This window comes from Centropristis striata, chromosome 24 (genome assembly GCF_030273125.1).
Source record: "Centropristis striata isolate RG_2023a ecotype Rhode Island chromosome 24, C.striata_1.0, whole genome shotgun sequence".
Classification (NCBI taxonomy): domain Eukaryota; kingdom Metazoa; phylum Chordata; class Actinopteri; order Perciformes; family Serranidae; genus Centropristis; species Centropristis striata.
Genome location: NC_081540.1, coordinates 6757851 through 6780870, shown reverse-complemented (window position 1 = coordinate 6780870; position 23020 = coordinate 6757851). Strand labels below are relative to the sequence as shown.

The window sequence follows — 23020 nt, the reverse complement described above, 5'->3', positions numbered from 1 at the left end:
TAAAGTGGTGAATCTGGGAGAAAAAAGTTGCTTTTTTCCCACTTTTTTCTCGTAAATCTGCGACTTTTTTCGCACAGATTTGCCACTTTAATCCAGTAAATTTGCAACTTTTTTCTCAAAATATTACCTGAAGTTACCAAATATAGTTATTTGCCTGATAAAGGGTTAAAAGCTTGAAAATGTTTGAAAAGTGCTTTGATTTGACTTTGTGACTGATGTCTGTATCTCCGTCCTCTCAGGTCAGTCCCTCAGCGTGAAGGCTTCCTCCTCCTCCTCCTCCTCCTCCTCCTCCCCTCTGCTCCTGTCCCCCGGCGAGTCGCTGACCCTCCTCTGCTCCGTGGCGGCCGACAACCTGGCGGCGCTCGGCCTGGAGGTGACCTGGCTGGCCGACGGCCGCGACATCATCACCATGGAGCGCAGCGGCGTGGTCATCACCAACACGTCCTCCGGCGGCGCGCAGGGGAAGAGAGGGGAGGCCACGCTGGAGCGTACGGGGGCGGAGGAGTACAGGCTGGGGGTGAGGGGCGTGAGCGGCGAGGACGGAGGGGCGTACGCCTGCCGCGTCCGAGCCTTCATCGAGAAAGGAGGACGCAGCTCCGGAGGAGGAGGGAGGTGGCACATGGCAGCGGAGAAAACCTCCAGCCCCGTGACGGTGAAGGTGGCGCAGATCAGTGAGTAGAAACAGCTTCTTTTTGTTGTTGTTGTTGTTGCTTTGTGCTTCTCTTTAATGTTTGGATGATTAATGAGGCTTTAAAGGGATATTTTGGGTTTTTTTGAAGTGAGGTTATATGAACTATTTACCCACAGTCGATGTGTTTCCTGACGCTGTCACAAAAAGTATCAACGAGGTGTGAATCAGCATATTGGCCTCACGATACGATTTTATCCCGATACTTGAGTCACGACACGATATTATTAATGCGATTTCAAGCATTTTGCCATATGGTGAGTATTGCAATACGGTATATATTGGAGTCTAGTTTCCTCAGAAGTTTCTCTCTTTCAGCCTGGTCAGTGTCCATCTGCAAAACTACTTCTGTATATACTGGTTCATAAAGATTTCCTTTTGTCTCCGGCATTTCATTGTCGCTGATCTGCGGCGCTTTGTCGTAGGAACATTCTACGTTCTACGGCTGATAAAAAGTAGAGCCAAATAATATAGTTGTGGATAGCAACAAAAATCAGTGGAGAAATCGTTTTTTTTATAGCGTACACATAAACAGGTATAACATTTTAGGGTGGGCCTCTGTTTCGGTGGTTCAAAAGTACCTCATACAACCCCATTTTAAGACATGAAGTGCAGAAATCAGATTTATAAAGAATCGGGCTGCAGGATACATCGTTTCAACATTGTGATTTGTGCATGTGTAATACATACACAGATTAATTTTTGCAGAACACTAATCCAGTGTTTCCCATTGCGCTACAGTCAAACATGTCACACACCAGTTTCATAAAGAACCAAAAACACTCTGCGGTGTCTTTTTGGGGGATTCAACTCATTGGGTCAGTGTGGGAGGATCCCCTTGTGGATCTCTCCACTGAACTTTTTTGTGTCATTACCACCTGCAGACCCAAATGCATCCATCCAAGTTCAGTATTGATTTTTGAGTCTTTTTAAGGCACCTCATTTAAACTAATCCGGTCCCTCATGAGAACGTGGGAACAGCACTTAAACACCAGACAGGAGTGGGTCTCATAATAACACAATTATGTGTTATTTTATGATAAAAACATTTAACAGAGCACAAACTAATCCACAAGGGCAGAAAGTTCTTATAGGTCCAGCTTCTTGATTTTGCTCTTGAAATGCAGCAGATTGATGCATTTAATTTAATCTGCTGCAGAGGGGAGAACTGCCCATAGGCTGTTTTTTCATAACACAATATACAGTGTATTGCAAGAGAATAAAAAATGCACTTTTTATTCCAATATTGTGCAGCCCCCTTGCTAGAAAATGAGATGCGTTTCAAAAGAAAACACACAATTATGACCTTGTGATTATTATAAAATACAGTAATATCATAAATACTTAAAATCTTATTGATGAATTTCAGCATGAAACCAAGTCATGAATGAACTGTGTATGAATGAAGGTGTCATGAACTGGTTATATGAACATTTCTTATGATATTTTCTCTAAAATGCATCTTTATGAGAGCCCCAGTAGTCATCCCTGAACTATTACATTATCAATTTCAAGGTTTGTGCTCCAAAATATTGAATTTTGTCGATCTGGATCAGCACTACGATGAGTACTTTTTCAAATCTCTCTACATTTGAGTTGTCGGCTATTTTTAGCAGCATTCATCGGAGACGTGTGTGTGTGTGTGTGTGTGCTTGGGGACACTTCTGATGTCCGACACAGTGGAAAAACGAGGGAAACAGTGGATGTAAAGCAGCATGTGCATGTTGTTTCTGTGTGATTTCATGATCTGTGGATGTGTAACAGTGCTGCGGCGCCACAGATGAATCTTGAGTCTCAAGGGGAAACTGTTTAATCCTCTAGTCAGCCTGTCGACTCCTGCTGCGAGGACGATTGATTAGTCATGCCTGTCCTGCACTCTGCTACCTCTGGGTGTTCTGTATGTGTGGAAATATGTGTGTATAAATATATATATATATGTGTGTGTGTGTGTGTGTGATGCTCTGATCCTGCCTCTAAAGAGCAGTGGTGTCAAACACAGTCGACACAGCAATCAATTACTGACATGGTGGGTGGTCTCCCTGTCTGTCTGTTTCTTCCACTGACTTTTGAATTTTCTATCATGTTGGGGGTGTAGCTGGCTCGCTAGATGATGTGGTGGATATGCAATTAGATGTGGAATTAGTTATTTTCTTTCCTCCCAAATAACCGTAATGATAAAAATTAGGATGCTCATTTACTCCTTCTTTTTTTCACGTTCTCTTTGATTTAGACTCCAATGAGGCTTATTGGAATAATACCACTAATTGATTTTAATGTGTTTAAAGCGATAGTTCAGATTTTTTTTGAAGTGGAGGATTTCATCTGATGTAGAGCTGAAGCCTTTATCTATACTCCCTCCAAAACCACCAGACTCCTTCGACAAAATCGGCACCCTCACTTGAAGTGGCCCTCAGTACAACTTCATGCATTTGAGCATGAAATCTTAAAAGTGTTGTGTAAAAATGCACAAAATTACTTCTTGCAATTAATGTTGGTCTGCTGTTCTTGCACTGAAAAAAAAGTGGTTCTTTTTTATTTGCTTCAAACCTTTTGTATTCCTATTTATACTGTTCTACATGTATTTGAGCATGAAATATGTTAAGTTACTGCACTGTTAACATATTTAAAATTGCAGTTTCATCATATCTGGTTAAGTGCACGGTCCTATATGTGGCCCTGTGGTAGTGTTGATGAAAAAAGGTGTGGTGTGACATTTAGTGACAACCATGCACTATTAATGCAGTATGGCTCACAGCAGTGTTGCCAAAATAAGAGCCTGCTACTGGCAGCAGATCATCACGTCCTCATAGCTAAATGTAGTAATTTCTGTTTTAAACATGTGGTAAATGTTGTCAAGCGGTCGCAGGTTGTTTCACTTCAGGCACAGAAAGAATTAGATGGAGGTGCTGTGGCTGATCGACATCACTTGCACCTGCTGAAATAACTAACAATGACCCAAATGAGATTTTGGTCAAATGACCCATATCACGAATCATTCAGAAAAAAACCAACACATACATAAACATATGGTTTGCGGTTGTAAAAATAAACAAACAAAGGCTGCAGTTGCATTGAATTTAGGCTACCAAACCAGGTTCAGGTTAAGTTCAAAACAGTTCAAAGTAAGGCTTTATAGAAGAAGTTTAAACAGTAAATAAATGCTGGAAGTGAAATAGTTACAAGGTTGATGTGACTACTGGAAGTAGTACTGAAAGAATATGGGAGTACAGGTAGGCCTTGAGATTTTGGCTTGCACTTTGGTGCCTTGGGCCCAAAAAGTCTGAAAACCACTTGGTTAGATTGTTTGTGTTGTTGTGTGTCTTTGGTGAATCTGAACTAAACCTTAAAGGGCGTTTCACAGCCCAAGTCCGTTTGATTCTTCCAAATCAGAGTGAAATTGTTACATTTGATTCGTTTTGTATTTAGTCTGGTTCGTTTTCACAGTGCAAAAATGTAAGTGGACCAGAGAAAAAAAGATTTGCAAAGGGGCGTTTAAGAGGACTGAGGAGTTAACATTTCCTGCTTGTGAGTGCTTTGGGACAGCGCCTGCTACACGTGAAGAAGAGTAGGAACGAGTCTCTGATAACCCCCAAAAAAGTCACTATATTTGTCACTTTTTTAAAAAAAGAGTCTCTAGAGGGTCTGAATAGTCTCTAAAAATAGAGACAAAGTTGCTAAGTTGGCAACACTGCTTGCCACATCGGTCTGTTATCACATTCGGACTTCGTTGGTTAGACGCTACAAAAGTACCTGTATGGGAACAGAGGCCGGGGGGAACTAACTAGTGGGCGGAGCCAAACATTCAGCCGCTTTCTAAAAAGTACTCAGAAAATCCTCAGTGGAAACACGACTAATGATAACTGCTTCAGTTCTCTATGGGAAAGTCCTGTCTGACGTCAAGGTAAACCTTTGAAAATACTTGGAATTTAAAATATTTGGCATGCAGCATTATTCAGTTTGGTGCGCTCCATGAATTGGCACTAAAACAATCTAATTAAAGACGAGCACGAACAAGTTCTGAGCACCAAGTAGGAAGGTTTGAGCTAGTTCAGTCAAACCCTGGACGTAAAGATCATTTATAGCATCTAATGTCATTCTCAATTTTTCAGTAAAGAAAAACGCTTCACTTTCGTGGCTTGAGCTGCAGTTTAATGTGCATCCACACTTCAGTCGGCCCACAGCGCCGACTGCCACCGCTCCAGGGCTGCACAGAGCTACACAGAGCTACTTAACTGTGTCAAACTTGACTTAATAAGCATAAAGATCTGAACTGAATGTGAAAAGCTTCAACTTTGCTCTTGGTCTTTAAGGAATAGTTTGACAATTTCAGAAATATGCTCCTGTGGGTTGCAATTTTTTACAGTATGACATTATTAAAGTTTACATTTAATGTTTAAATCTTCTTAAATAGATGATTTTTTTATAACTGAGCCATGTCAGCGCTGACAGCAGCAGCACTGACGGGCAGATTGAAGCTCTGACTGATCAGAAACCAGCTGCTGTTATGTCATCACAGTTGGATTCCTGTCAAACTCCCAATTCCCAGTGAAAATGAATGAAATGGACTTTAATGAATAAATAAACACTTGTTACATAATCGCTCTCAGTTCAGCCACAGTACTATATTTAATTCTTTTGGGAATTCCCAGAAAGTGTTTTGGCAGATTGACTCGCTTAAAGTTTAATGTGAGCCGAAGCGCCAAAGTGTCTATTTTATTTCCGGGAAATGGCGATTTGCTCTTTTTTTCTGTCCTTGTTTTTTAAGAGATATAAAGACTTTTAATGATATTTATGGAGTCCAGTTTGCTTTGGTGCTTCTTGGCATTAATATCGTCAGTTTTTAGTTCAAAAACGCCTCACAGCGCTTTTATTCCCTCTGAAGACTTTGGAATGGACGGCTGCCACACGATGCGGACTCAAACAAAAATCACACTAATTTAAATATTTATTAACCCTCTGAACCCCGAGCAATTTAAGGTTTTTTTCTATTTGTTCCTGTCACATTTTACTCATTTCTCACTGAAATATAAAAGTCCTGCACCTCTATAGAATCAGCACAATCACGGACAGCTCGAGTGTTTTTTGTGCAGAATAACACAGCTTTAATGACATGAATCATAAAAAAACCAAAACATTTTAGCAAAAAAAATTGAATAAAATAGAATCTATATAAGACATTTTGCCCACAAGTATCCTGAATATTGGTGGATGCAAAATGTTATGTTTTCTGCAGGATCTTGATCGTGCAAACTGTTTATTTTTGATAAAAATGTAACATTTTAAGTGATGAAATATCACTATTTTAAGTTTAAGATTCAGATTCATCTTTCCTGATGGAAGTTTCGTCAAGTACCTTTGTAAATTTGACAATGATAATTTGTCTTTTTTTATAGTGTAAATAGATAAAATATTTAATTTTGCAAAAAGCTGCTGGTGGTTTGTGGCATTCAGTTACTCATAAATCCCTGCACATTTTTTATATTTTTGATCATTCTCTCGTCTTTCATTCAATCATTTCTGTGTTAATCGTGCAAGAAATTAGATGCGAGTCAAGTTAGAAAACACTTATTTTAACAATTAACAACTTCACAATATCAAATCCAAGTTTGGAGTTTGAAATTCCTCTAAATGTGCTTTTTAAAATTTGAATATAAATGATTAAACCTGCTGCAGAGGTCGTTTACTTCCATGTATTTAGTGTCCTTGTCAGATTTGACCTCCACTACATGACTGACAGACGGTTATCTCCTCCAACATCTTTCTGTGTTTTTGAAGCTTTTTCTGACTCTTCCTGTCTCACAAGTTTCCTCCGTTGTTTTTGCTGAGACTTCCCTGCTCTGTGACCAACAACTTCCCCTCTATTCAGTCTATTTACAAGTTCTTCAACACAGAAATGGCAAGAATTTGACTTCAGGTTCAAGGGCGACTTTGTTCGTGCAACACAAGCAAAGATCAAGTTGTGGCCAAATGAACCTTGAACCCAAGTGCCGTGCAGAGCTTGTGGGCACAAGTTGCATGGATCCAAGCTGCATATTGACAGGCTGATATGATGATGGCCTGAAGCTTAGAGCTCTGGGTTCCCAACATTAGAGCATTAGGCATTCTAGCTGAGGACATGAACGTTATATGGATCAATTCCAGCACCTGTTTGGACACTCATACAAGACATACACAGGGTTTGTACGGGTGCTTAAAATCCTTGAAAATGCTTGAATTTAAATGTTGTATTTTCAAGGTTTAAAAAGTGCTTGGATTTTGGATAAAGTGCTTGTAAATGCTTGAAATTCTTACTGTATTTCTCTTGCAATCTGACTATATCCATCTATAGACCTATCTGAAATGAAGACTGTTCCTCCTAAAAGTGTAATACCATCTCTGTTGGTGTGGTTCAGTGAAATCTCCACCTTTTAGTATGTAAGTACTCATCTAAAACATGCAATTTACACCAGTGTAAGACACTGGAAAAGCTTGAAAATGGACTTTGAAAGTCCTTGAAAAATGCTTGAATTTGACCACTGCTGAAGTGTACAAACCCTGCATACAGTGGCAGAAAAAAACCCTTTGGTAAAAACCAACATTTTGCATTTTTCTCAGCGATGTTGTGGTAACTAAATAAACTTAGTAAACGGATTTAGTACCAGCTGGTGTGATTGTGTTTAACTAGCCTTCAATGCACAATTTTGCAATTTTAATGAATGTAGAGTTTTTTTATCCATCTCTTTCAATATTTATTAAAAATCAAACATGGTGCTGCAACTTTAAAGCTGCCAGCAACATTTTTTTTCTTCTTTTGATATAACTCCGCCACTAAACCATACACAGAATTCTTTGAATTTCTTGTATTACACACCAACAGTTCAGATATTCTGCAGAAATGATACCAATTATGTCCATTTAATTAACCCGTGTAGTTTCAGAACAAAGCAATGGGGAACCATGTGAGACGTAATACGAACAGTTTTCAATAATTTACTGTACACATCTGTGATTATATAAATATATATATATATATATAGAAAAAGAACCCTCCATCCTTTACTGTATGTCAGCTGCAGCCTTTAGTTAAAAAAAAACAACCATCTCTTGTAGATACACAGAAGATTCCTGAAGCCTCGAGGATCCATGTTACATTTACAAATATCAACCACACACACACACACACACACACACACACACACACACTGTTAGTTAGCGTGAGGGCACAGCTGAAATATCAACCAGCGTGATCTAGAACATTTTGTCAATCTTTGCCATACGATTTGTGCACATGTGTGTGTGTTTACATTAAGGATAGTATTGTTATCTGCTTACTTAGTGTGTGTGTGTGTGTGTGTGTGTGCGTGTTTGTGTTTGTGTGTGTGTCAGTCAGGCATTTTACAAATGTGTGAGTGAAAGTAGGTTTGTTGAAGGCTTTCTCCGCAGAGTAAATGCTGCACACACATGCACGCTTCAAACACTGTCTTTATCTGTGTGTGTGGATGTGTGTGTGTGTGTGTGTGTCCCACATACTGAGGGTATGAGGCTGTTCTCACTGGTGGAACTCCTACATTTTAGCCTGGGGGTATACATTCCTTCACACTGCGCCTGCCGACACACACACACACACACACACACACACACACACAACGTTTCTAATTGCCTACTGCTCATATATTCATCCTCATTCCTCTTGAGTACGAGCTTAAACTTTGTTTGTGTGTCCAAGTGTGTGTGTGTGTGCTGTCAACCAGTCAGTTCCTATTCTATTGATGTGTGGCCTTGAGGTTGCCCACTCTTCCCACGATGCTTCGCTGCAAGCACAGCCGACCAGGAAGCTCAAAAAAAAAAAAAAAAAAAAAAAAAAAAAGAGTTGGAGAACTTGTTTAGGAGCTCCCCTCGGCAGGAACACACACACACACACACACACACACACTAGCTAAAGAGGGTGTAATTCCTCTCACCCTTGGCTACACTTCCCCAGTGTGCGTGTTGTTGTGTCAGCTGGAATCGCTGTCAGTGGAGCCACTTCACTCAAAAAAAGACTGCTTGTTTTTTATTCAAGCTCATATTTCTTATTTTTCATCGCGTAGCAGAATTTATGAATATACAGTATAAATGGGAATATCATTTTATATAGACAGAGTATTTTGCTAACATTTACTTGGCATCAGTAGCAGGTTTTTACTGTTCTAGCAGCTTCTTTCACACCAACAAATGTGGCATTTTGAATGGAGATAAATGACTTTTTTTGTACTCAGTCAGTTAAGGTTTTTTATTCAAATGTATCCGTTGTTTTCTACAAATACTAAATAAATACAATAAATTCTGAATTTTCACATTAAACTAGAAGGAAACAAGACCAGTTCCACTTTTGCAAAGTTTTTCAGTAACTTGACGTGCCTATATATATGCCTACAACACCATTTTTTTCCCCATTTTGCTCTCAAAAGTTCCGTAAAACTGTGTTTGGAAAAAGTGCTGCAAATGTGCTGCAAACATGCTGCAAACGTGCGGCAAACTTGCTGCAAACTTGCTGCATACTTGCTGCATACTGTGCAAAAGTGCTGCAAAAGTGCTGAAATGACAGCAGCTGAACAAACAGGCAGTATCTATAGGCGACTGTGCATGAATAAAAACGGAATAAGATCAAACTAACAACTGACCCGATTCAGGCCCGAGGGAATCTTGGAAGAAGTCCAGACTGGCCTGATTCTGACCCAGCAGGTCGCGTCGGGCAGAGAATCAAAGCTGCAGCCTTCACTCTCAGACTTCTATAGAATCGTAGATTGAACAAGGAATTGCACACCAAAAGTTTAGTAATTGAGACAGTGGCGTTTTTTTCCAGGTTCCTGTGTTGGAATAAGGGTCCATAAGAGACAGGTGGCTGCCTGTTTCAAGTCTAGTCCTGCTTTTAATTAACTGGGCCCTCAGCCTCTCGCTGTATGAGGCAAAGGATTGATTCCAGGCCCAACTGGAGGTCTGGTCCAACACTCCCCTGAGCCTGGATTCTTCGTTTCATTGTATCCTCTATATTTAGTGACGATCTGAGATATATGCTGGGAGTGATCCAGAGAATCAACAACAGAGTCCAGAACATTAACAGTAGAAATCAGGCTCCTCTGCAGCCTGTCTGGGCCTCACGAGGAGGAATTCATCCATTATGAGTGGATCTCTGTGTTCAGCTTGCGGCAAACGTGCGGCAAAAGTGTTGCAAACTTGCTGCAAACTTGCTGCAAATGTGCTGCAAAGAACATTAACAGTAGAAATCAGGCTCCTCTGCAGGATTGATTCCAGGCCCAACTAGAGGTCTGGTCCAACACTCCCCTGAGCCTGGATTCTTCGTTTCATTGTAGCCTCTATATTTAGTGACAATCTGAGATATATGCTGGGAGTGATCCAGAGAATCAACAGCAGAGTCCAGAACATTAACAGTAGAAATCAGGTTCCTCTGCAGCCCGTCTGGGCCTCAAGAGGAGGAATTCATCCATTATGAGTGGATCTCTGTGTTCAGCTGCTCCCCCACACTGGGTGAGGTCACACTCCACTCGTTTGGAAGTGCTCCAGCGTTACAGATCGAGAGGAGACCCCGAGACCTCGGTGCAGACTCCCTGCAGGGATTGAGCCTCTCAGCTGACCCTTCGAGGGCCAGGTGGAGCTCCAGGAAATTGTGGGAGGAAATTATATCAAGCATGCACCCAGTTCTGCAGTATTTATCTCCCCTGATCAGGTATCTGCAGCTATACGTACACCAGGTTTCCCCATCAATCTTAAGTTCGTGATTTAATTCAAGTCCTTGAGCAAAACGCTCCTGATGTGTATTTATTTTCGTAAGTTGTTTTCGACTAAAGCATCTGTCGAATGCATTGTAATGATCTCAAGTCGTGCTAACTTTTAATTCATACAGGATTGACTGATGAAAACCACTTAGCATTTTTCTTCCCTAAGGACACAGTTTAAGACGCTTCCTGCAGCTCTCCAGCAGTTTCCTAAACTCAGTGAAAATCCTTCGTTGAGTGAAATATAAAGCAGCTAAATTAAGGAGGCTGTTCATGGCCACAGGCTGTGTGGAGCTCCAGTCTGTGGTTTTATGATGTTTAGCTTCTATACTGCTGGAGAGCTTCCACCTTCATTCACTTTGTCTGTGCCGAGCAAATGTTGGCGTGATATTCACACTTCATGTATTATTTGAGGAGTATTTATTATTGAGCCCCTTTTACATATATATTATACAGCATTGCATGACAAATTTAGCATTTTTTTCTCAATTTTTAAACATCTGCATAGCATGTCGCATAAAAACATGGAATGTTTGCTTATGAAACAGTTTGATGAAATGAAATAGTAAGTGCTGAATAGAACTGACTGATTTTTTTAATGTGATTTTAGAGGAGAAAAATATACAGATTAACAATATGTCGGTTGATACTCAGAAGGCTGCTTTTTTAAAACAAATAACTTTATTTAAGAGTATTTATTTATACATGCAATGTATTACACTGTCAATCTATCCTAGAAATGAACACTAAGAAAATATAAAAAAATAAATAAAGATAGCCAATAAACATCAGAATTGTATTTTAAGTGTCAGTAAATTGTTGAACATTAAAATTAAAAACATATAAAATGTCAACACAAAAAAATTATGAAAACCTCAAAAACAAAATAAATATTAAATAATAATAAAAAATAGAATCAATAGTCTAATAAATAAAAAGCTAAATAAACTTTAGTTTTATATTCAGTATCAGTTAATTACTGACCATTTAAAGGGTAAATAATTATTAATAGCCAAATAAACATCAATGTTTCTCAAATGTTTAGTATCTGTTAGTTTCTGACTATTTAAATAAAAAAATATAAAAATCTAAATAAACACATTCTATGTCCAGTGTATGTCAGTTAATTGCTAATCATTTAAATAAAGAATAAATAAAAATAAAATAAATAGCTCTATGTGAAATTGTGAAAATAAGTTGTGCTCTAATGTTATCGTATATATATCGTAAATATATCGTAAATATTGATATTCATCTTTATATTCGATGTGTAGAAATTGCTGTTTCTAACAAAGTTGATGGGTATCCTGTCGTCATAGTAACAGATCCCTGTAATCTGCCACAGTAATCTGATTACTTTGGCTGTGACGTGTGATGTTAAACTGTACATCTGTTCAGTGTGTGTCAGCCAGGAGTTCCCCTCCGTCCTGCAGGACGCACGGCGTGTTGACAGAAAGAGGGAACGGCTCGAGTGGCTTATCCAGATCTGGTTTTCCTATCACACACACACACACACGGACACACACACACACAGACGCCTGCACACTCCAGTGAAACCAGAGTGCCTCTCATGCCTTTGGTTGTTTTGGCAGATTGCAGCATTTCTCGTGTTCTTGGAAACGGCCGTGGTTGGGAGTTGAACTCCCGGCCTGGCTCGGAGGCAGCGTCACTGCCAAAGCTTCACTTTACACTCTTCTGCTAGTTAGCAAACATATTATCATGATGGCGTACGGCCCACCTGTAAATGAGCCGAAACGCAAAACACACATTCCAGAGAGAGCCCGGCTGACGGCCTGCTGGACCGTGTGTCTGTGTCTATGTGTCTATGTGTCTGTGTGTCTGTGTGTCTGTGTCCATGTGTTATGGAGACTGTGGCCCCCATCAACATCCTTCATGATAATAAACTGAATTTCTTTGGGTTTTGGACTGTTGGTTCAACAAACCGAGACACTGAAGCAGCTCTGTGGCCTCCGGGAACGTCTGAGGACAAGTTCAACAGTTTGAGATACAGCAATCCTTTTCATTCATTTTGTGCTCTAATATGAGACTTTTCACAAATATATATATAATCCTTTATTTAGCCAAGTAAAACAATCTCTTTTCCAAGACAGATCTGGCCAAGAAAGCAGCATAAAAAGTGACAAGTTACAACATTTAAACACCGTTAACATAAACAGTTAAATACAAATACAGCCATCACAACATCAGTGAAAAAGCCTCAAGTAGAGACTTATAAGGAGCAGTCACACCGATCACGGGAAATAATTTCTTTATCCTTTAGAATCTATTTAAATTCACCAATTGTGATCAACTCAGACAATTTCAATTCTTTTTGCAGATTGTTCCATGATAAAGGGGCGGCGTAACTAAAAGCTTTCTTACCTAATTCAGTTCTCACTCTTGGTACCAGCATCTTTACAATGATTTGCGAGTGTAGACCAATTCTATACCGATGGGGGAAAATGACAAAAAGGGGTAATAATCAAAAACAGTTCTGACTCTTTAAATGTTTGTTATTTCCATGGGTTTGGCTGCTAATTGAATCCATCATCTTCTGCAGGAACTGTGTCTGTGTCTGTCCGTACAGCACCAATACACTATGAACCCAAATAATAAAAAATATGCCGAAATACCTAAAACATGATGCCGATGTGTAAAAAGTCTGAATGCATGCTTTGTTAGATCTGTCTGCTGCAAGATAACAAGCAAACAACTTTTAAAATTGCTTGTTTTCTTAATAGAGTTCAGGACGATCAGAGCTCTGCTATGCAAGAAAAAAAACTCATCTGCAGTTTTATTTTATTTTTTTCTTGTAAAAGTATTAAAAAAAAAAACTCAACAAACATACCTTGGTTTTTAAAGAGCATTTTGCCAAATAATTTAAAAAAGAGTATTTGATGATAACCTGTCAAATCAGACATGCAAATGTATTAAATACCCATATATATACATATGTATATAATGCAAAAAAAGCTTTAATATAGCTAGAAACCTGCAGGCGGTATTTATTTATTTTCATTTTTATTTATTTGTTTCTTTTTTATTTTAGTATGCAAGTTTATCTATATTCTTTAGAGTATTATTTAGTAATATTTTATTTTTATTTTATTTTTTCCACTCTTGACCAGTCTCTCAAGACTAAAGAGGTGTAAATAAAAATAAAAAAAGGCTTCATCAAATTATTCTAGGGATCTACATGAGGGGGCCCACTGAATGTTCTCTGTTTTGTCAGATATAATGCTGAGATTTTAATTGTTTATTAACTGAGAAAATAATTGGTAGATAAATTGGCAATGAAAATAAAACAGTAGTGCTGCTTTCACCGTCTAACAGTCGGCGTGTTTGCTAATGATTTGCTCTGTGAGTCGCAGCAAAATAATGAATGAGATATCATAACGTTTGAAACCAGTCAGTGGCAAATTAATATCACCATTACACTGACTGCAAACCAGCTAAGAGCCTCTAACCAAGAGCCGCTTCTTAAAATGAACACATGCAGCGCCATGCAGATGAAAGCAGTTTGTTGTGTTATTGACATTGACCTATTTTTCCTCGCTGTGCCTCCCCGAGCCAGACTCTAATGGAGCCTTTTCTTCTTTTTAAAGCTAGTTTTTACACAATTTCTGCTCTGCTAAACTCCAGACAGAGCAGAATGGCCGGGAGAGTCGGGCCGAGCTGCGAGGGCGTGACATGAGGTCAGCGGCACCGCCGACTCTTTAACATCAGCTTTATTTTCACACAAACTGCAGGGTGTTGAAGGATTGTTCACTTCTACAGGGCTCCTGGTGCGCTTTTATATCTGCAGGATTGTACTTGTGGTCATGGTGGATCTGCCTGTAGAGAAAGCTCATGTTTTTGAGAGAAGGTTGACTTTTTTTCTGCCATGTTTGTGAGGATTTTACCTGCAGTTACAGCTTCTCAACCCCGAGCAGTTTCAGGGGCGTTTTTTTTCTTCTCTTGCAATATTTTACTCACTGTCGCCTCGTTTTTCACTGCAATGCATAACTCCTGCACCTCTATGGAAACAGCACACTCATGGCTAGATGTGGAGAGAACTTAAAAACATCTTTTATCATTTATAACAGTGTTATGTCCCCCATTAGTCTTGGGATACAGGAGCAACCATTGATGTTTAATAACCCAGGGAAAAAGGAAAAAGCAGGTAAACAGAGTAAAAGCAATAATAATCAATTATTAATACAATGAAATACATACTTTTATCATTTATTTTAACCAAATATTAAGGGGAAAATAGAGTCTACACTTATATATTTAACAATTAACATTTTTCAACCTCTACAACCTCTTTTGCCCTCTCCTCTCTGATCTGTGCAAATAGCTTTCAGTTCATTTGAAGATTCACTGATTTTTTTGTTATGCGACTTTGTCTCAGCTGAGTCAAACAAGGCTTCACTGTTGCGTTCAGGAACGCAAAATTGTATGTTTTTTACCAAATCTGGTCAGTGCGATTAGTTTATTTATGGCTAAATTTTAAATGATTCTGATGAAATATCACTATTTAAAGCTGAGATTTGTTCATTTTCTTGGGGGCAGATGAATGGGAGCGTTTGTCACACATGATACATTCGAGGACTGTTGGAAATGTGAAAATCCCATTGATAATTTTTGATAAATGGTGTAGAAACCTGCATGGTCCTTTTTAATTGTTATCCAGGGAATAAAAAAGATCAACTGTTGTAGAATGAAACAACAATGTGTTCATAAAACCAATAAATCCAGGAATCAATAATAATCATTCACCCATTTAAAATTTCGCCAAAAAATTAACAAATGACACTGACCAAATCTGGTTAAAAAAACATTTAATTTTGCGCTCCGCAACGCAACAGTGAAGCCTTGTTTGACTCAGCTGAGACAAACAGTCACGTGATAAAAATTCAGTGAATCTTAAATTGAACTGAATACTGTTTGCACAGATCAGAGAGGAGAGGACAAAAGCAGTAATATATAGAGATGGATGGATAAATCTGTGTTGAAAAGGAGTTGTTTAAGCTGTAGCCTACGGACTAAGATGTTTCCAATAAGTTAATTTTGGCACAAAATATTGCTGTAAATATACATGTTGTTATTGGCTTCCACCAAATATATTAATATGCATGTAAATGTCCTTTTTCACTCTTTATTGCTCCTGTCCACTCCACTGTGTTGTAGCAGAGCTGCTGAAACGCTCGACTCAATACGGAAACATTTCAGAGTGTGAGCGAGCAGCAAGCGTGGCTAATGGCGGAGAAACTTCACACATTCTCATCGATCAAAGCGTGTGTGTGTGTGTGTGTGTGTGTGGTCCTCGGCAGATGGTGACAATGCATGAGGCATTGTGTGTGTGTGTGACGTCCAAATGACATCACACAAACCCACCCTCCTTTGCCAAACACACACTCAAGCACTCTTTTACGCATGTGCTTGTATTAATAGTGCTTCTGCTGTGTGTGTGTGTGTGCGTGTGTGTGTGTGTGTGTGTGTGTGTGTGTGTGTGTGGGATAACTCACAGTTCGGCAGGTGGAAATCTTTGTGTGTGTTTCCTGTTCGTTGAGGCGTAAAGGTGCAATCTGGATGTCTGACTGAGAGGACCTGCCTTCCCACCTACACACACACACATACACACACACACTATTAACACCGTTACACACACCTCATCACTCAGTAAACAGTGTTATTTCAGGTCTATTTCTGTTCCCAGGGTCTTTCACTTAGCTCTATTTAAGGACCAAACCACAGAAGAAGAATAAGAGGTTGTACTTTGCGTGTGTCTGGTGATGCTGGTTGTTGTAAAATAAAAAAATAACTGGCAGTGAGTGAACGAAACGCCCCACTGGGACTTGAATGGCGTCTCTGGAGGCAGCCCAGTGCTGTAAGTCGATATGCGGTATTATTAGGTTTGAGCTGTTGTTCAGTCAGCAGGGTGCTGATTCTTCCCTTCAAACTAGTATTAATTTCAGCCTCGCTGCTACAGACGAGGGATAATTAAATACTATATATAGGTTCAGCCATATGCACACTCCAGTATGTGTTAAAGAAATGTTTGCTAATCCAAACACATGAACCACGTGGTCACATTTATCAACCGGCTGCATGTTTTCTCTCCGTTTCACTTCACAATATGCAGCTTTTGTCTGGTCTGACAAAGGTTTTGGGTTGTTGCATTCTTGTCTGTTTTCATGTATTGACAAGAGTCTCAGGGTTCGGCTATAATAGCTGCAGCTCTGCCTCCCCCGCTGACCAAGCTGCCCTGCCACATGTAGGTGTAATTATAGAGGCTTGAAACGAGCTCATTCCTTTGATTGAACTGCTCCGTTAATGCGTCTGTTGTTAAGTGTCTAAATGCTTGAATTGCATAACAAATTGAGTTTTATTTCCTCCTCAGAGCCGAGCTTCACGGTGACCCTGGCGGCCGTCCAGAACCCCCAGATGACGGCTGAACCCACCGAGCTGGCCTGTCATGTGACCAACATCACCCATCTACCTGTGGGAGGCCGACTGGGCGTCTCCTGGCAACACACCACCCTGCCTGGTACTGTAACCTCACACTGTCCACAGCTTTCAGCCGTTTCAGTTAAAGTTAGTTAAATATCTGGGCTTGAAACGTCTGAAAGAGCTGAAAGGGGCTTGTTAAATCAGACAAGGTGATATGTGCTTGACCTAGTTATGTAATCACTGTGGAGCATCAGCAGAAATGGACTGGAGATAGACGGATGGAGTCCAGTGAACTTTATTATGGGGTCCTGTGGGCATGAGAAAGAAAGCGAGAAAGACGGGGATGTGCAGAATATGATGAGCAAAAAAGACTCTTTCCCTGTACACACACACACAAATAATTTTCTCAATACACACATTCATACCACACTTCTACATATCCATATCAACACACCCAGACCATTTTAGTTGTAATGTATTCTGTTGCCAAGCAATAGTCAGAAATGAAACAAGGGAAAGCCTCATTGAAATAGCATATAATGAAGAACGGGGAAAACTTTTGGCTGTGGAACTTCCAATGGACTCTTTGTTATTTTTATTAGATGCGTTTCCTGACCACCTGTTAACCACAGAACAATGTTATATATTACACATTTTGTCCTCCTAAACAAATACACAAATACAAATAAACATACTCACTGGCAAAGCCACAAGAATAAAAGAAGGATGAGGATTGTTGCTCTTGCAGATAACAAAACAGGACTCCTCTAACCGTAAGGAGACCGGAGAGTCACCAAAATAAAAGTCACCTCTTCAAAATAAAAGTTCTTCAATTTCTCCTAACTGTTACATGACAAATATAGTAATTATTGTGACCGGTCTATGTCAGGGGGTGGTTTTATCAGTGGACTTCCTCCCTGTCCAAATGCATGCTAAAGTTGAACTAAATAGCTCGATATCCAGCAGTAATTTCTCCTACAAGTGCAACTGAAAATTCAATGTACAGATGAGTGATTGACAGGTCGTCTAGCTTATGAAAATACACATCAAACAAGATTGTAATTATAGATTACAACCCATCTAAACTTATGAAACTTCTCCAACTGTTTTCTGTCTAAAACAGGCAGTGATCCTCAGGCCTCCCATCCCATTGGCTCCCTGGACGGCCAAGGCAACCTGTTGCTGGGGCCGATGTACTCCGAGCGGCTGAAGAGCGGCGTGATGTCTCTGAGCAGAGTCCAGCCCGACACGTTCAAGCTGCGATTCCTCCGCACGCAGGTGAACCGAATGACACAAAGTCAGTTATTCTGAATCTGTGAGGGATTCTAGCTGGAACTGAACCTCACTGACTCTTTCCTCTGTCTGTAGGAGATCGATAGGGGCCAGTACGTCTGCACCGTGTCTGCTTGGAGCGTGAACAGCCAGGGCGAGATGGTGAACACGGCCGAGTACCAGAGCTCACAGCTGGCTGTGAAGTGGGACACCAAAAGTAAGGAAACTGTATTTATAGGAATCTGGTCTTGGACCCTTAACCCTCTGGGCCCGCTATAACTTACTATCCACTTCCAAAAAAACGTTATAAAAACTTTACAGATTAATATTTTTTTCTACTTTTTTCTGCATAAACCTCTTAAACAACTTCTGTCCTAGTCAAAACTACAAAATGTTTAAACATTTTTGGCATTTTAACCCTTTAAATGCCAGTCTGATTGCACGATGTCACTGATGTTTTTATGGAGGAGAAAAAACACAAAAATGTAGTTATTTTCCATATAATAAATTATTTTTGGCTAGGGCATTGTTTCTTATCACAGTCATGGCTATGCCAAAGATTAAGAACAAAATATTGATTTTGATGCATTTTTAGTTTTTGTGTCAGATTTAAAATGTAAAAACCCCTTTCTTTGAAAAACAGTGACATGTAATGAAACTGGCATTTAAAGGGTCAAAATCCTCAAAATGATTAAATGTTTGGTAGTTTCGAGCAGGGCGGAAGTTGTATAAGAGGTTTATGTGGGGAAAAGTAGAAGAAAATATTAATCTGTACAGTTTTTATAGCATTTTTTTGGAAGTGGACATTTTCAGCCCGAAGGGTCTGAAAGGAAAGTAAATGTGTACACAGTGTTTTTTAGACCCGTTAGAAAAAAATTAAATTTTAATTACAAAATATATCAAGTAAAAAAAACCTCCTTCCAAAAATCATGCCATTTGCAGTATTACAGCCAAAATTATTGCCAAAACAAAAGTGAAAAATGACAAATATGGCTGAAAATGTCCCTAGAAATGATACCAGAAACTATATTATTTGTGGTCTTTTTGAGGTATAACATGCAGATAAAAAACTAGTCGGCACAGAAAAAAAAAGATTTTTGCTCCATAGGGAAATCAACATTTACTTCAAGGTCGTATTCTGTGATTTAATGAGGCACTTTTGGAAGAAAATCAGAAAAAAACGAAGCATTAATTCACTTTCATGATTAAGAAAACTGTAATGCAGTGCCAGGCGGTCACAGTCAGCCCGCTGTTGAGTTTTATGAATAAGCTTTAATGTCTACATGTTATTCCCAGACTTCATAGTGAAAACCTTCAACATAACAACAGACCTCTTGTCTCAGCCCGCACACACTCGCTGAGCTTTGTGCCCTCAATTTCACTAATTGAGCTATGATGTAAGTACATTGCTGTGTGTGTGTCAGAAGAAGTTCATGGTCTAATCGCTTATCACTTCCTGTTGGGGATTTCCACCGTCAGACTCTCTGGTGAGCTGAATATTTTAAAGTAGATTAATCCACTGATTGATTGGATGGTGTTTGGTATTTTAGCTCCGACTCTGAACGTCGCCGCCAAGCGCCTCCGTGAAGCTGCAGTGGGCGGAGCTACCTTTGAGATGAGCTGCACCGCGACCACGGAGAACCTCGGGGAGGTGGGTTACTCGGTGCACATCCAGTCGCAGGAAAGCCTGGACGCCGCTGTGAAAACCATCATTTCTCTGAGCCCAGACAGCGTCCTGCAGCACGGAGGAGCCACAGACCCCAACAGGAGGTACATACAGTGTTGACATGAACCCATAGAACCCCAAAACCAAAAAAACAGCAAAAATACTGCATTTTTCATAACCAGAAACTATGAAATTTGAAAATCCAGCATTTTTTTTTATGTTTTTAGACAGTCTTTTAACAAATTAAGGTAACACTTTACAATAACCATCATGTATAAATGGTAAACAGTTAGTTTAATAATGTTTAATCATCATTTATAAACTGCATATAGGCCATTTAGAATGGTAAATACATAATTTATTAATGTTTAACTAACTAAATCATTTAAAAATGGCAACTAGATGGGATATTAATGTAAGTTTATAGTTACTTTACCATTAACAAACAATTAAATTATAATTGATAGTTTATTAATAGTTTTAGTTGCACTCATTTCAACATTTTTAAAACCATATTAAGTATGTTAATGATTTTGAAATGATTTCCTTTAAGAAATTGGTTAAAAACATTTAAAGATTAAATATGTATAGCACTTTGTAAATGGTTAATAATTGGTCTATAAACCATCTATAAACATTACTTAGTTGGTTATTGTAAAGTGTTACCCAAATTAATTTATGATGCAAACTTCCATCAGGAAAAATTACCAAAACTAAGCTTAAAATACTGATTTTTATTAAAATGTATTTATTTTACATTTAAAATTTCACCCAAAATAAAGCATTTGCACTAACTAGATCCTGTAAAAGTCATTAAATTCTGCGGTTCTTGGCGCAACTTTGAAGCCAAGATTTGCTTTGCAGAAACCAACAGTCATGTGACAAAAATTCTGCAAAAATTAGACTAAAACTTCTGCTTTACACAGTCAAGAGAGGAGAGGACAAGAGAGTAGAGCTGTGAAAAAATATAAATAGTAATATTTATAGCATGTTGAGACCCCTTTCTTTTTCTTGTCTATATAGATTTATATACATATAGATTTTATCAACTAACTCAGTCAATTTTTTGTAAAATAAATTACAAACATATCTTTCTGTCTTCATGTACTTATTCCATGTTTCGCTGAACAAAAGACATCTTTGAGTTCTCTCTGTTCTAGCCATAATTGTGCTGTTTCCATAGAGGTGCAGAAATTAATTATTATATAAATTAGGCCAGAGTGAGTAAAATGTGACAGGCGCAAAAAATTCCCTGAAACTACCCTGGGTTCAGAGGGTTAACGCAGCTTTTCAGTGCTGCACCGGAGTCTGCGTTTTATTTTCTAAAAGTATTTTTCTCTCTCTCTGCGTCCACTCAGAGACAGTCTGGTCCTGACGAAGTCCGGTGCAGCAGAGTTTCGTTTCCGCCTGGCTGGCGTCCAGCTGTCCGACAGAGGTTTCTACTGGTGTCTCATGGCGGCGTTTACCAAGGAGCGGGCGGGACAGACCTGGGACAAAAAAGCCACCACAGAGTCCAACAAAGTCAAGATCGACTTCCAGGAAAATGGTGCGTCAGTGTGTGTGTGTGTGTGTGTGTGTGTTCTGTGTCCATTGGTGTGTTTTGCTCCCAGGTTAACTAGCATGGAGGCGCTTTTACTAACGGAAGGCTCCGATGTGTTGGAGATTGATAACTGTTGGATATAAATGGCTTTTTAGTCAGTGGGACCAAAAAAAACAGGTGTATGTTTTTATATGGTATGCCACAATTCAGTAGAGCAGTAATGGCAAAAAGTGCAGATATTTTTATTATTATTATTTAATAAAATAATGATACAGGAAATAGAGTTCACTCACCGCCCTTTACTGCCTTTTCCTTCTGAGTACCAAGAGTAACAGAAAACCTCACAACATAAAACGTTCATAGAAATGTTGTACAACAGTATAATCAGTTTTAAGTGGAATATGACTTGGCTTCAGTCAGTTTTTGCATTAATCTCTGCAACTGTTGTTTGTGGGGGGAAAGATATTGAATGAACACTGGATATAAACTAAGCTTTGGGACTACAAGTGCAAAAAACAACTTCAAATGAGCGTTTCTGCACTTGTAGTTCTGGTTGGCAGAACACTTAAATCAGTCTCATTTCATTGGTATGGAGAAGACAACAGCCAGAGTGGCTCATGGGTAATGTAGTGATTAGTAGCATTCTAACCAGATGGAGAAAAAGGGTTATTTTCAGATGTGTATTGAGTTTTTGAGTTAACTTTCACATGTGAATTGAGAGTGGAAAAAACACTTAAAACAACCCACTCTGCTTCTCTGTGACAAGGTCATATACTCATTGTCCTTCTCTTCCTGTTTCTAATTGTATCCCATAGGCAACTCTTTACATTTCTCTTAATCCTCCCACTGCGCTCATTTATGACAGTTGCTCTATAATAGAATGATGGGAATATTTCATTCGTCTTTATTTAAAGCCTTTTTCTTTTTTACTTTTTATTAATTCAACACAAAGTATAATGACAGTACAATTAACACATTACATGGTGGAGTTGCTTATAATGATATGTTTCTTTCATAATCCTGTTTAATATATGTAAATAAGTATCTACGTATAAAGTATAAAAAAAAATTAAAAAAAATAAAAAGAGAAGTAGAAGAAGAATTAGAATTAAGAAGTAGAAGAAGAGTTAGAATTAAGGAGTAGAAGAAGAGTTAGATTTAAGGAGAAGAAGAGTTAGAATTTAGGAATAGAAGAAGTTAGAATTTAGGAGTAGAAGAAGAGTTAGATTTAAGGAGTAGAAGAAGAGTTAGAATTAAGGAGTAGAAGAAGAGTTAGAATTAAGGAGTAGAAGAAGAGTTAGAATTAAGAAGTAGAAGAAGAGTTAGATTTAAGGAGTAGAAGAAGAGTTAAATTTAAGGAGTAGAAGAAGAGCAAGAATTAAGAAGTAGAAGAAAAATTTAAAATTAAGAAGTATTAGAAGAAGAAGAAGAAGAAGAAGAAAGGGAATTAAGAAGAAGAATAAATAAATAAAATTAGGAGTATGAGGCAGTAGGTATATTGAACATATTGAATGATATTGCATATTAGAGTTTAGCTATTGCACATGCTCGATGAGTATAAGAGCACTTTTTTTAAATTTCACTTAAAGGGAGAGGTGAAGAGGGTAATTTTTTTTAACTTATAGATATCAACATGAAACTTCCCCTGTTTATTTACATTAAGA

General features: G+C 38.8%; 1 protein-coding gene across 1 annotated transcript in view; it reads left to right on the top strand.

Annotated features, from left to right (window-relative positions):
* Nucleotides 1-23020, top strand: part of ptgfrnb (prostaglandin F2 receptor inhibitor b) — an 80704-nt gene that overhangs the window by 23917 nt on the left and 33767 nt on the right. Inside the window, exons 5-10 of the mRNA XM_059327834.1 lie at nucleotides 240-671; nucleotides 16829-16975; nucleotides 18002-18156; nucleotides 18247-18367; nucleotides 19701-19920; nucleotides 21175-21362. Coding sequence (XP_059183817.1) covers nucleotides 240-671; nucleotides 16829-16975; nucleotides 18002-18156; nucleotides 18247-18367; nucleotides 19701-19920; nucleotides 21175-21362 — 1263 coding nt within the window. The remainder of the gene's footprint in view (nucleotides 1-239; nucleotides 672-16828; nucleotides 16976-18001; nucleotides 18157-18246; nucleotides 18368-19700; nucleotides 19921-21174; nucleotides 21363-23020) is intronic.